This window comes from Apium graveolens, chromosome 8 (genome assembly GCF_009905375.1).
Source record: "Apium graveolens cultivar Ventura chromosome 8, ASM990537v1, whole genome shotgun sequence".
NCBI lineage: Eukaryota > Viridiplantae > Streptophyta > Magnoliopsida > Apiales > Apiaceae > Apium > Apium graveolens.
The window spans coordinates 28,650,039-28,665,647 of record NC_133654.1 but is presented as its reverse complement, the minus strand read 5'-3'; the positions used below and the strand labels follow the sequence as shown (position 1 = coordinate 28,665,647).

Genomic DNA, 15,609 nt, shown 5'->3' with positions numbered 1-15,609 from the left:
TTCTGGTGGCCAGGAATGAAGAACGATATTGCAGATTGGGTCAGCAAATATCACGTGTGTCAGACAGTAAAAGCAGAACATCAAAGGCCTAGTGGATTATTGCAACCTTTGGAGATTCCACAGTGGAAATGGGAAGAGATTGTAATGGATTTCGTGGTAGGATTGCCAAAGACAAAGTCGAATCATGGCGCTATTTGGGTAATCATCGAAAGATTGACAAAGTCAGCACATTTCCTCCCTATCAACGAGATATATTCTTTAGAAATGTTGGTTAAAATATATTTGGATGAAATAGTAACCAAGCATGGAGTTCCCGTGTCCATCGTATCAGACCGAGACCCAAGATTCAACTCTAGATTCTGGACCAAGTTCCAAGAGTGTTTAGGAACTAAGTTAAATATGAGCATTGTTTATCATTCTCAGACATATGGCCAAAGTGAGAGAACGATTCAGACAATAGAAGACATGTTAAGGGTTTGTGCTTTGGATTTCAAGGGAAACTGGGACGATCATCTACCGTTGATTGAATTTTCTTATAACAATAGCTACCATGCTAGCATCGGAATGCCACCCTACGAAGCCTTATATGGACGTAAATGCAGATCACCCTTGAATTGGGACAAAGTAGGAGAAAAGAAAGTGTTAGGACCTGAGTTAATGCAGCAGACTAGAGATGTAGTGGGATTGATTCAGAATAGATTGGAAACCGCTCAGGATAGACAGAGGAAGAATGAAGACTTACATCGGAAAGATATGAACTTTGAGATAAGATCATTGGTATTGTTGAAAGTATCACCATCGAAAGGGTTGGTTCAATTTGGACAGAAAGGTAAGCTTAGCCCAAGGTATATAGGGCCATTCGAAGTTTTGAAGCAAATAGAAAAGGTCGCGTATGAGATAGCGTTACCGCCACAGTTGCAGCATATTCATAATGTGTTCCACATATCCATATTGAAGCCGTATATCCCTGATTCAAACCAAGTGATTGGGTATGAACCGATCGAGCTTCAATCAGATTTGTCCTATGTGGAACGGCCAATCCAGATATTAGATCGTAAAGAACATGTACTTAAAAATAAATCTATACCTATAGTTAAAATACTTTGGAGAAACCCTAGGGTAGAAGAGTCTACCTGGGAGTTAGAGTCAGATATGCTTGACAAATATCCTCACTTGTTTAATTAGTTAAGATTTTGAGGACAAAATCTTTTTAAAGGGGGAAGGATATAACGACTCATATATTTTTGTGATATTTAAATGTGTAATTATTGCGTAATTATTTAAATAAAGAATTGTATGTTGACTATGATCTCTGTGTTTTATTTATTATCATTTATATGTGATTGTTGGATTGCGTGGATTGTTCGTATGATTGTTCTGGAACCATATTATTTTTGTTTCGTTTTTTAAAGTGGTTTTATGGCAAAATTTTATTTTCAAAAATATTTGGATTATCTTTAAAATTGTTTTTATGATTTTATAATTTCAATAATTATTTTTGGGATTTTATAAAATTTATAAATCAATATTTTATTAATTATTTATTTTTAAATGATTTTTTGATTGTGTTTCTTTTTAAAATCCATATTTAATTCCAAAATTCTACAAAAAGTATGAAACTCGTATTTTATTAAATTTATAATGTTCTGGGATTTTTAAAATTATTTTAGAAATTTTCGGAACTAATTTCATCGCGCGTTATTTCGTTTATTTGTTAAAATACGGTATTTGTTGCGCCTCAAAGTTTGTTTGAAAATTTTGAAATTTACAGTTTCGTGATCTTCGAGATATTTATAATATTTTAAGAGGATTTTATGATTTTCCAGGATCGTTTTAAATGTTGCAGCGGTTCAATAAGTACAATATTCGGCCCCGGATAATATTCGAACACGTGTCAACTTCATATATGAATTGACACATATCCTTTAATTTATGATAGGTTGCTGGCAGTTCGATTAATAAAAAGGAGAAGAAACCCCCACCCCCTGTTCTTGACCCCGTTTCATCTTTCTCTTTCTCTCTCTCTCTCGGAAATTTTTCCGAATCTCTCTTTCTCAAATCTCTTCCTATCTCTCTATAATACTCTCTCATCGTCTCTCTTTCTTCCCTCTCTTCTTCCCTTCTCCATTTTCTTTCTCTTCTGCCGCTATTCCGCGGATTCCGGTCATCACCCTTGGTGTTCCAGTGGGTTCTGTTTGTGCTTGTTCTTGTATATATATATACATCCTTGTATGTATATGCATGTGTGTGTGTGTGAGTGTGTGTGTTTAGTGGTGGCACGTGTGATGCGCCTGCGTGAGGCTTTTTGCGGTTATTTTGCTGTGGTTCTTGATTTTTTGTTCGAATTATTCTAATTAATTATTTTCTGCAGGAATTATTTTGAGTGATTTTGTGATATTATTAATAATTCGAGCGGGATAGATTTATGAAATTATTGGTAGAATTTTCGTGTTGGAACCTGAATAATCGGGTGCCCCGATAATTTTACCGCCGTCTACGATGAATTTTTACGAGCGGACGGTGGACGGTGATGACCTGTATCTGAGTCCTAAATATTTTTTTTATTCCCAGTGGACTAACAATGAGATTTACAGAAGGGGGTTGAATGTAAATCTCAAAACTTTTTCATGTTTTGAGCAGTTTCTAAGGCTAAGTGTTTTAATGAACAAATGTGTGTGAATTGCTTGAAGCTAATACAGACAGATATATATTCAAACACAAATGTAAAGAACACAAAGAACTTAAAAACTTTTCTGGTGGATTTGTTGTTCCACCAGAGATGTGTTGTTTCAGAAAATCTGTAATTCAAAGACTTAAATCACAGCTGCGTCCTAGTACAAACTAGATGATTTTCTCTCTGGATTTTTCTAAACAGCTCTGGAAAATTCACCTTGTTATTACTAGTTGCTACTTGGTTTTACAAGTGAAGACAAAACTGTAAAATACAATTAAAAGATTCTTCACATGTTTCTTCTTCATTTCTCTATCCAATGCAATTTAGGTTTAGCTGTGAATCTTTGAATACTTCCTAGTTTGCACCAGAATGGAAATGCTGTATTTTCTTGATTCCTCCTAGAGGCTGCCACATTCCAGTTTGTCTCTGTCAACCTATATGCCTCTGTCAGCTTATGAATTGTCACTATCAACTGCTATTGAACTAAGCATCCGTTGATGACTTTATCCGTTGAAGCTTTATCCGTTGATGCATTAGCAGTTGAAGCTTTATCCGTTGAAGCACTCATTCGTTGATGGATTTTATCCGTTGAAGCTTTAGAGACATCCGTTGAAGCTTTGTTTCTCATCCGTTGAAGGCCTTTAATATCAGTTGATACTACTTCACTTATACAAAATTACAAGGCATGAAATATTTACAATTAGCCCTCCTATTTGCATATCCACTAGTAGTCAACATGACTGATAATTTCCCACAACATCTAAGAATTACAACTTAAATACAAAGAATGAAATGTGCTACAATACTAAACTTATTTCTAAGTAAAGCTACTCCTTCAACGGATAGCCAAAATGGTCTTATCCGTTGAGGCTACAAACACTAGATTTCTACTTAAGTGTTTTGTTTAACTTATCATCAACCTAATACACATATTCCTAACAATCTCCCCCTATTTATGTCTACTAGAACTGTAGGCATAAATTTGGGTTTAACTTGATGATAACAAAACACTTATCAAACATATGAACTGAAATAAAGTAGAAATTCAAAAGTGCTGCAAAAATGTGTATACTGAGATAGAATTGAAGAATTACATTGTTTCCAAGGGTGCTCCTTTATACTGAGTAGATTAATTTCTTTTCCTTTGATCCCTTGTTTTCTTCCCTAGCCTCCTGTCATTCTCCTCTATTTGGAGTTGGAGTTGTCTGTAGAATTCAGCTTCATCTTCTTCATTGATGTCCAACTTATATTGCATATCCTTGAGAGTTTCATTACTGGCAATCTTGAGCTGATCTTCAAGTCTGAAAAATCTTCTGACTCATTTATTGTCTCTGAACTCCATCAACCAATGAGGTGATTTATGAACTGTAATTCCTCTCTCTGGGATAGGTAATGTTCTAGGCAAGGCATTGGGCTCCCACCAAGTTTTCCTTATGCTGGCAATCTTGTTGAGAATCTCAGTTTTGGCAATCCTGGTAAAGCAAGAATCCCTTTTTATAGCTGAGTAGAATCTAACCAAGGTAGAATAGCCTTCATTCAGAATTCCGTAAAGAGGCCAAGTCCTTTCCCCACTTCCTTTATATTTGAACACTAGTCTTTCTGGAAGCTGTCTGTAGGCATCTATTCCCCTTACTTCCTCCAGCTCATCCAGATAGAGTTCAATGTCTGTAAATTCCTTTATGTCACAAATGTGAACATAATCATCCTTTGAGGCTTGTGGCTTAGGCTTAGGCTTCTGAGTGAATTTGATTGAGGTTAGAGGAGGTGTTGATTTGATTTTTCTTTTCTGTTTCTTTGATGGTGGAGAAGTGGTTAAGAAAGTGGGCAATTTGATGGTGTCCCAATCAATTGGTTTCTCCTTAGGAGTGATTGTTTCACCATGGATGTTTATGAAGGGGTCAGGCACAATAGGTTCAGGAATAGAAGGTAGTGGTTTGGATTTTGATTGGGTTTCTTCAGTTTCATCTACAATCTTCCTTTTTGCATTGGCCTTCTTTCTGTTCCCTTTCTGCCATTCCTTTCTTTCCTTACTTCTTTCTTCCACATCATCACTAAGCATGTCCCCCATACCTACATCTTCACCCTTGTCTTCAATTTCTTTCTTTTCTTCAGCTTGACTTGACTTTAGCTATTTTTCAAGCTTTGCTTGTGCTCTTTTGTCAGCCTTTAGCTTTTTAGCTTCTTCCTTCAACCTTCTGGCTTCTTCCCTCTTGGCTATTGAGAATTTGGGATGTCCTTGTATCACACAGATACTCTTTCCCTCTCTAAAGATAATAGCCATGTTCATTCTTTCAACCACATCCTTGGTCTCCTTGTGCTTCATGATATTACCACCCAAAACCTTTTCTTCATCAGGCTTTGGAAGAAGAAAATCCACTTCTTTCAACTGAGCAAGGCTTAGAGGGTTCTTTGTAGAGTCCTTATTAGATCTGTTGTTGGGCTTGAGAACCATAGGTTTCAGATTCTTAGAAGAAGTCTCTCCAACCTTATTCCTCCTTACTGGCTTGAGCTCCATAATGATTGGCTCCACCTTTGTGCTATGCTTCACAAATTGTGATTTTGAAGTTGTAGAACCAAAAATTTGTTTCATCCTTTCATCAATTCTCCTCCTTTGCTCTTTGACTTTCATCTCAGCTGCTGATATCTGGATTAGATCAATTCCATCAAGCTTTCCTTTGATTTGAAGTGTTGGAGAAGTGGTGATGGCAAGAACTAGCACTTTAGATATTTGAACTTTTGTTGATGGCTCTCTTTCCCCTTCCCCTTTATTCTCCCCCGTTTTGTTATCATCAAGGATAGGGGTCAAGCCTTGTGCTTTTGCCAGCTGTAATAGTAGACTTGTCTGAGATTGTTGATTTTGAAGAATGGTGACCACAGAGTCTTCAATGACTTGAACTCTGTTTTCCAACTTGGCCAGCCTCTTGTCAGCATCAGATTCTCTCCTCAATCTCAGTAACAAATCTTGCATTGTACCATAAGGCATGACTGAATCCAACTTCTCAGAATTGTAGGATTTCATATCAGCAATATCCTTTTTGAGTTCATTCACACTCAAATTCTGTCTGATGTGCTGCAACTGCAGGAGATGCAGAGAGTCTAGATGAGCTTGAAGAATAGCCTTGGTACCAGCATCTGAAGTGTCCTGAAGGGCCTTTTGAATAGCCATAACCTGCTTGACCAAAGCTACAACAAACTGTCCTGGTGTAGATTTCTTTGTCCATGCCCATTCAGGTAAATTTGGAACAGAACTTGGGCCTGCATCTCCCCCTAAGTTCATGCTCCCATCCAAAGAAATAGAGTCATCATCATTAGAATTTACTTCAAATTCTTCAGATGGCTCACCAGCTTGAGAAGGCATCCTATTAACAACAACTTTATCTCTTTGAAGAGATTCTAAAGTGTGCACTATGTTCAAAGTCCGCTCTGCCTCCACATTGCCCTGAGCAGCCAACAGTTGATAGGCTGAAACAGGATGAGTAAAAGTGTCAGCATCCAAGGAAATGTTATCAATTTCAGCTTTGTAATGTTGCTGAAATTGTCTTCCCTTTTCAGCATCATCCACAATCATTGACTCACTAGCAATGGCTGGATCCACCCTTATAGCTTCTGTACCTGCTTTTCTCTCATTTTCTCTATATTCTTGCATCAGGGGCTCCCTCTGGCTCACACACACCCTCACACCCTCACCCTCAGCTACTAAGGTGGCACTCCCCTCACTCACTCTTGCCTTGCTGGAAGAAATAGCATGCATATTTTGACTCTCAACCTCTCCTTTTGCCTAGGAGCAACCCAACCTCTCACTCAAATTATCACTCCCTTCCCTCAATCCTAGAAGTGATTGTACAGTAACCATGTCTTCTACACTTGGAATTGATTCAGTTATATGTGTAGAGACCATCAACAGATAGGGAGTATCTGTTGAAGTGGAAACTGATGATATCAACGGATAACTGTTGTTAAGCTTATCCATCGAAGAACAACCACTTGTCAACGGATGAGAGATATCCGTTGAAGAAGGAAAAGATGTAGATATTGAAAGTGACATAATTGTTGAATCTTTGTGAATTGATTTTAAGTGAGGTGACACAGATTCTTCAACTAAGTATGAAAGAATTGGCTGATGATCCAACAAATCATCTAAAAGATGATGATCACCAGGATTTGAGTGGGGCTCCTCCCTGAGTTTTAAAGAGGGAAAATTAGGAATTAATGTGAATATCATATCCACATCCAGAGATGGTGATGGAGAATTTGGTGATTGATGTGTGTCTATTATGAGAGAATGGGGCTGTGACTCCACATTTGCTGGAGCCACATCAAGCTGAATTTGAGAAGGCAAAGATACAGGTGGATGTATCTGTGCAGTGTGTGCCCCTTGTGTTGAAACTAGGGTTTTAGCCTTCTTTCTTCTTAAAAAGGCTTTGATAGTGAATGTGTGGTTTCAGTGTCCCTCCCTCTTTTGTTTTGTGTCCCTAGTTGGGGACTATTTTCAATAGCTGCATCCTTTTGGGAGGATGCAACTAGGGATGTGTTTGAATCCTTTTGAACTATAACACCCCCAAATCCGGGGTCGGGGATCCGGGTTGTCACGAGTTCCATTACCCTTAATAACACCCAATCTTAATAAATAATCAACTACTCTGTACTGTGACCCCACAATAAACACACACACCACAAGTTATAGTCTCAGAGATGAATATTGTGGCGCCCTCCAAACCCGGGTCAGAAGTTTGGGGTCCACAACATAAACACAATATATCAACCTGTATAAGAAATAATATTTATAATGACCCTGCTTCACAAAACCACGGATCACAACAGGTTAAAGTATGAAAACAAGCCACAATCTTAATTATTACATCGTACCAAATCCCAACTAATTTAACTTACAATTGATAATAAAATCATTCTTACAACCTTGCTATCTCACTACTGCCATAAGCTCCTGCTAGCTCGATCAATCATAATCTGGAATCCTAGCTCGAACATTGAACTGGGAAACCTTGCTATCAACCGTATCCTTCTTAACTGTAGAATATATAAAAAGATTCGCAAGAGTGAGCTAACTAGCAAGGTTGTTCAAGTCATATTATCAATAACTGAGGTTAGACAATAATAAATGAGATGATTCAAAGGAATCAAGTTTCTTGTTAAACAACCAATAGAATTGGATTATTCATTTTAAGTTTTTAAACCAAGGTTAGGCTGCTGATCAGTCACGCACTAACCCCGAGCAAAACACACAGCACTGCTCTAACTACTGGATCCAAGGCACACATTGGCCTAACTTGACCATCGATATGGTCTGACCACGAATCTGGTCCATACAAAGAAAACTATCCAATTCTAAAGCATTTCAATATGATAAACAATAGAGTTCAATAAAACCAGATCATAATCAATAACCATAAAACATTTGTAAAAGAGCATGGTAAAAGTTCATAGTTACCAAAAAGGGTATGTCAAAATACATAAAAGAAGTGGTCTCCAGCCAGTAGGATAATCGGGTATTAGATGAATAGTATTTTTCTAAAGTTTTAGTGCTTTGATATCACCAGGTATGGTTAAGTATAAAAGTTTTTGTATATATAAACAATTTTGTTCCAGTGTTTGGTATATGATTGATATATATTTGTGGAGTAGTATCGTATTTGTGTGGTTTAATATTTGGTAAATCCACAAGAAATGGTTCACAAAGAATAAGGCTTACGGCTCAAAGATCAAATGATGTGGCTCAGGTTCAAGGCTGGAGGATTCAAAGTATTTCCAATATAAAAGAGAGCTATTTTGAATATTAACAATAGGTCATAAGGGAATTTAGAAATATTTGCAATAAATCTCGAGAAAGGTTTAGAAGTACTTGCCTTATCATAATTGATTCCAACCTCACTTGTACTTGTCTACGACTCTATTCAACCACCATTCATCTGTTTCTCCTATGCCTCGCTTCTAATCTCTGCTCATTTGCTGTATTTTCTACATGTCAATTCTATTTTCTGATCACCTGCTTCTCTTTCTTACGCCTTGCTTACTCTGCTAGGCATCATAAGTATCTATCAATATTCCACTCATACGATTCTGTTCAACACATACTTCTATCTACCCTTCGTTTCACCCAAATCCGATTAACGGATTGAAAGTTATGCCATAAACAGTAATCATTGAATATATAAACCGACAGTCAATCAACAAATCACACATAATACATCACGTAATCAATGACATATCAATTATAAAGACATTTCAGGTCATAAATAGGCTTTCTGGTATTTAAAATGATTTTTAAAACATTTTTCGGAATTAAAACGGGTCGTTGGATCAATTTCGGAATAATAAACAGGGTTCGGTTGGCCAATTCTGGCTCCGAAACAATTTTAGAATAATTATCGAGCCTTGAAAATAATTTAGAATAATATTTTAAAGCTCGAAACTATTTTTCAAAATTTTTAAATCATTTTTAAATAATTAAATCTAATTAAATAATTAATTAAAAATCAATTAATAATTAATTAAATCAATTAATCAATTAATTTTTGAATTAATTGACTAATTAATCAATTAAAAATTAACTGAAATTAATTAACTAATTAATTCAGATTTATTTGTGAATTAAAAATAATTTTCGGAATTAAAATAATAATTTTTAGAATTTTCAGAAATTAAAAACGGATTTTTATAATAAAAATAAATAGGAAATATGATTTTTAAACATTTTTAAAACAGGAATCCAATTTTTGCAAAGTCTGGAAACTTCAGGGACTAAACTTCATCATCTACAAAACTATAGGGACTAAACTGCAATTTTGCAGTCTAGTCGCCGGAAAACACAGGGGTGGCCGGAGAACACGATTCCGGCCTCCTCGCCTTGCCACAAGCTCCAGATCACATCTACGGATTACCAGGAACATAACCATGCAATCAAATCGATCTAACAATCCCTGAGTTGGCCGGAATTTGGCCGTGAAGTTTGCCAGTTTCCGGCGAACTTCGGAAATATTCAAAACACAACTCCCTTCTCTACAGACCTCGTTGATTCATGAAACTTATACGACTGGATTGCAAATTTTACAGAGAACACAATCCACTATATCACAACATCAATCTATTCCAGAATAAGAAACCCCCAAATTTCAATTAAGAACATTCATACGGGTTATAAACCCTAATTTTGAAATTCGAAAATCAAACTCAAATTTGAACATGTTATTGGACTCCAAATCAGACGTATAATATACCAAAATCATCAGGAAAACAAGCTCTACAACATGCAATCATCAAATCATACAAACAATCATCCGAACAAAAATTCATATTTTTAATAAAATAAATTCGAAAATAAATAAATTTTTAGAAAAATAACATTGATTTCTGCATTGAAACAAAGCTCAGAATCTGATAGAACACCTCAAATCCTTCGTTTTGGTTACTCAAGCTTTGAAAACAGAGATCGGTAACGCCTTCGTTTTGCTGTTTGATTCTTACAACAGTTTATGTAATTAGGGTTTTCTCTGAAAATTATATAATTAACTATCTGCAAATGATTTTGATACGAAATAAAATACGGTAAAAGGCTATTTATAATTACGGAAAATTAGTATCCCGTTGGATCATTCCCGATATAAAACGGTACGTTTATTTGTAAAAACTGATCCAAACGGTATCGGTTTTCGGGATAATTATCCAAATCAGTACAATTTGTACTGCGGTCTTGGTCTCAGCGCCTGGTTACACGTATTACAAAGTGATAATTGGGATAGTTTAATAAAAAGCTCCCGTTTATCGAAAATACGGGTTTTATTGATTTACCGAAACGAATATTGTATCGAAAATGTTGCGCCGGCACCCGCGCAGGACAAACCGTACGCCGGATCGAAAAAGTCGAAACATGGAATATGCTCGAAATATTACAATTAGGTTAGGAAGGAGTTCTCGAAAGAGTTTCGGGTTCTAAAAACGTAAAAACGGTTAACGGTGGTTGGTTCCCGTTTTCATAAAATAGACTTTAATTACCCAGAAAAAGATTTTAGAAATTTTATATGATTCTTATAAATCCATAAACCAACATAAAAATAATTAGGAAGATATGACAATTATCTATATTTTATTTTGGACATATAAAAATTAAAATACTCAATTAATATTATTTTTGAATATTCAAGTACAGATAACACTTAACAATTAGTTTACAGAGTAGATACTGAACACACATAATAATTATATAATAGCAAAAATAATTACACGATATATCCCGGATATTACAAATATCCAAAAATAACATGAGTCATTTTATTCCAAAATTATATGCCATTACACCTTAAAAGGGTTTCTGAATAGATTTACATTTATTTGCCATTATTACAATTGATATAGATACATAAGTCTGGTATATCAAAAGTTGAAAGCCTAGCCTATTGGTAGTTCCTACCTCAGCTACAGCGACATCAACGCCTATAGGAAACTGCGGAACGTTTCCTATCCGCTCGCGAATTGGGAGCTTGGTCCTGTTCATCTTTTCTATCTGTTGTTGTGTGATGAAAGAAGAAGGTAAGGGTGAGCAGCAAGCCCACCAAAATAATATGTATAATGATTAACAATATATGAGCCTTCTCATAGTACTCATGAAAGTCTTGGTCAAAAGAAATGGACCAAGTTTGATATCTTAATGCGGTGAAGTCGCAAAATATTCAGTATATATACATATATACTTTTCAAAATCTTGGAAGTCCTCTTCCATGCATAATATACACAGAGTTCCAGTTTATAACTGTATAAAACTATCGTTGCAAGGTGATCTCATATATCTAACCTTGTCTCAACGTTTTTCTGAAAATCTTTGACATGCATAAGATAATCATTTGCTAGATATAACTTTAAAAGATGAAGTTACAAGATACTCCAATATACTTATATCTTTTCCAAATACTATTTGAACTACCATCGTTCAAGTTATAATTAGTTTCAAAAGTTCATCACATACATGAGACTACAAGACAAGATTTGAATAGATTCAATCTTTGAACATCATTATAAATAATGAAGTTACAAGATACTTCATTAAGTCCCGATATATATATACACCTATATATATATACATTTCATACACTCCTTGAAAACCTCTGTTATGAAAATTATAAACAGAGTTGCAATATCCAATGAATTTGGAAAGTAGAAAACCTTGGCATAAACCCGATATCTTGCTGATCAGGCAAAGATACCAATAAGTAACCTTTTCTACTAGTAGATGGACGAATTCCCCACTGGTCATCACCCTGGCCGCAATAGGACCTTATGCTGGACTGCCACTCAGCCACTTACGCATTTGATGGACTCCCACTCAGCCACTTACACTTTCATGGACGCCCACTGAGCCCATGTTGCTTATGCCGACTCAAATAGATGGACTTACTTCCCGAACGTTGGGTAAGTAATCAATTCATTTACCAAAACAGCAACCTCGTTGCGAATATAAAATACACCACAGAGCCGGATCCCTTAGATTTTTGAGCGAGTATTCAAGTCCCCTTCAAAAAGGAAGATCTTAAATATATAAAAAATGAGTTTTGGGATCCGCTCTAACTTTTAAAAATCATTTTAAAGACTCGAAAATACTTTAAAGAGTGTTTGGTGTAATGCTGATTTAACAAAGTAAATCAGTCCCAATATATTAGAAAATATCTGAATATTATTATTTAAATAATATTACCATAAAGAATAATCTTTATACAAATAATTGAAGTAGAAGTTGTAAAACTTATACTTGAAATGAGTATTAAATAACCAAAGATATACTTGTACGAAAGTACTATCTTTATTTGAATAATCAAAAATAAGTTTGATTATCGACACCTTATTCTTTAATAAAATAAAGAATATATCTCAGCAAATAATCGGAGTCATAGGTCCTCAAATGAATATTCAAATAATATTCATTAAATAATATAAACTGAGTCATAAGCCCTCGAATGAATATTCAAATAATATTCAATTAACAAAATAAACTGAGTCATAAGCCCTCGAATGAATATTCGAAATAATATTCATAAATAAAATAAAAGGAGTCATAAGTTCTCGAATGAATATTCAAATAATATTCAATTAATAAAATAAACTGAGTCATATGCCCTCGAATGAATATTCGAAATAATATTCATAAATAAAATAAAAGGAGTCATAAGTCCTCGAATGAATATTCAAGTAATATTCATTAAATAATATAAAGTTATCGAATAAACCTTATTCGATTAATAGTTTTAAAAACTATTCATATATATATATATATATTATACTCGGGAGCCTCGCCTCCCGGTTTTAGAAAAAAATTCACCTTTTTATCCCCTATACTAAGGGTATACTCAAATACCGCTTATCTCTAGCATAGGTATTATGCAACTAATAAGCATTTGAACCAACAGATATATAAATCAAGAATATGAAACAGGCATGCATATATACCATATCACATGCTACCATATATCGCAAGAATTTGCTAATAACAAATATGCATTTATCACAAGATCATGCATATACACATATACATCATAACAACAGTTATACGGGTAGAAAACTTGCCTGAGCGACTGGGGGTTACAAGTGGCATGGGACGAGTCTGGTAACCTATAAACAACATATAGGTTGAAATTAAACCAAAGTCGCTTATAAATCTATACTTTAACTAATTTAGACTATAACGCTCGTTTTGCGCTTAACGATTCACTTAAGTCGCTCGAGTACCCTCGGCTCCACCATTTTTAATAAATTAACCATTACGAGTTTTAAGGCGATTCTTTCGCGAGTGTCTTACCAACTGCCTATTACACTTTAATTAAATGTTTCATACTCCAGTTAGTCCTTTAAGGTCTTTAACCTATGTTTCAAAGTAAGGCGAGGGGTAATGGTTCGGTCGCGAAACGCCATTACTTAAAACGGCTGTTTCTCCTAAACCGTACATCGGATTCAAACGAACCACATATCAAAACGAAGCTCGTAACATGAACTATCTAATCATGGAAATGGTCAAAACCTAGCAGGGAGTTCTCGGGTCCTAATGTTAAGAACAAAACAGCCTAAAGTAAATCGGACATTACGACGGCTATGTTTACGCGATTTCCCAAATTTAAAACACTCAAATTCAACCCACAATCAATCCAAAATCACAACCCAATCAAAAATCCATCCATACTACATCATAACAGCCCCAACAACTCAACATTAACAATTTTTACTTATTCTTAAACTTGAATTTAAAACTATACTTAAGTCCTTTAACTAATCAACAAGATTTCAACATCCAATTCACTACAACTACCTCCCAAACTCTAAACATACAAGCATCAAGCTTCTCTTTTACCATAACAATCAAAACCATCCTAATATACAAAGTAAAGTTAGGGTTTGGAGATGTTATACCTTCCTTGAAGTGATTTGAGTAGCTAGGAGGCCTTAAGAAGCCTTGAGATATCTTAGGGATGCTTGGATCTTAAAGGAAAAACAAAGAAAATCAAGTTAAAAATCTTGAAATCACTATTCATTATCTTCTTCATTGATTTCTTGGAAGAGATTGAGAATGAATTGGAGGCTTAAACTTATAGGATAGCCATATCTATGCATAAGGAGTATTAGATAATTACCTTACCAATTAAGGAAGCTTGGAACTTGAATTTTGAAATTTCTTCTTCTTGAAATGAAGAAAAGCCGAGAGCAAATGTTGAAGAAGAAAGGAAATGATTTTTGTGTTTGTGATTTGTTTAGCTTAGCTTGGTTGCTTTTGATTTGATTTTGGTTAATTACCTTATTAACCTTGAAAATTGTGTGGTTAAAAACCAACCACACCTCCTCCCCCCCATGTCATGCTTATGTCACCTTTGCTATGTCATCACCCCTTACTTGCCCTCTTCTTATTGGTTTGATGACCTCATCATCCCTAACCTCCTTGATTAACTCCTAATTGTTTGCCTAATGACCGCTGATCTGTTATACGGTTCGCTTAACTTTCGTTCTCGTTTCTCGTTTGAGGGATCATACCCAGGATCTTATTACTTGGGTTTCCTTAACCTTTCTCAATACATTATAATCCTTTTATGATCCTCTCTTATGATCCTCTCTTATAATCCTTTAATTTAAATCCTTTTTATCCTGTTACCTTATACTCAATTCTTTTCGTATCTAGTGGATTTCCGGGAAAAATCAAAGTGTTCGGAATTGGATTCTGACGATCTTTACATACACTTATATACCATATAGAGTACTAATAAAATCTCAAAATATCAATAACAGAACCCCTACATAGTGTGGCATGAAAAGTTTTCTCATTCACCATAATCAGCAAAAACACTATTCATAAGGGTTACAAAAAAGTTCAAAATTTTGGGGTTATTACATGAACCACCACAGTCTTTTGAGAAACTGTGGCTTGGCTGGCTAGGGTACCACTCACCTCTCCCATCTTATCCTGGGGGGTTTCTTGATGTTCACCCCTCCCCTCACCACTCACACCCTGTTCACTCCCTTCAGGGTTTATGGTAGTTGTTACAACTATTGTCTTTTGAGAAACAACAAAGGTGGTTTTCTTTGACTTGTGTTTTGGAATTTTAGTTTTGGTGGCTTTGGTAGGAATCTGTTGGGACAAAGACACAGATTCCATTGCCACACTAGAAGGCAAAGAAACAATGGGGTTGGAAGAAGTAGGAGTTGCAGAAGTATTTACCTCACTTACCTGAGGTGCATTCATTATTGGCAAATATACCAATGGCACCTGGCTGTTGAGGTTAATTCTCACAAGGTCTGCAATGACCCTTTTCTCTTGTGCCCAACATTTGAGTTTATTGCTCTCATTAGTTATGAACAATCCTTCAGCAACATGGTTAGCCAATAACATAAAGAATCTAGCATAGTAGATGTTATGAGGTCTATTAGCTTTGTTACCTAACCGGGAACCT

At 35.4% G+C, this 15,609-nt stretch overlaps 1 protein-coding gene across 1 annotated transcript in view; it reads left to right on the top strand.

Annotated features, from left to right (window-relative positions):
• The first annotated feature begins 564 nt into the window (after nt 1-564).
• Nucleotides 565-15,609, top strand: part of LOC141679443 (uncharacterized) — a 173,235-nt gene continuing 158,190 nt past the window's right edge. The window contains exon 1 of the mRNA XM_074485946.1: nt 565-829. Coding sequence (XP_074342047.1) covers nt 565-829 — 265 coding nt within the window. The remainder of the gene's footprint in view (nt 830-15,609) is intronic.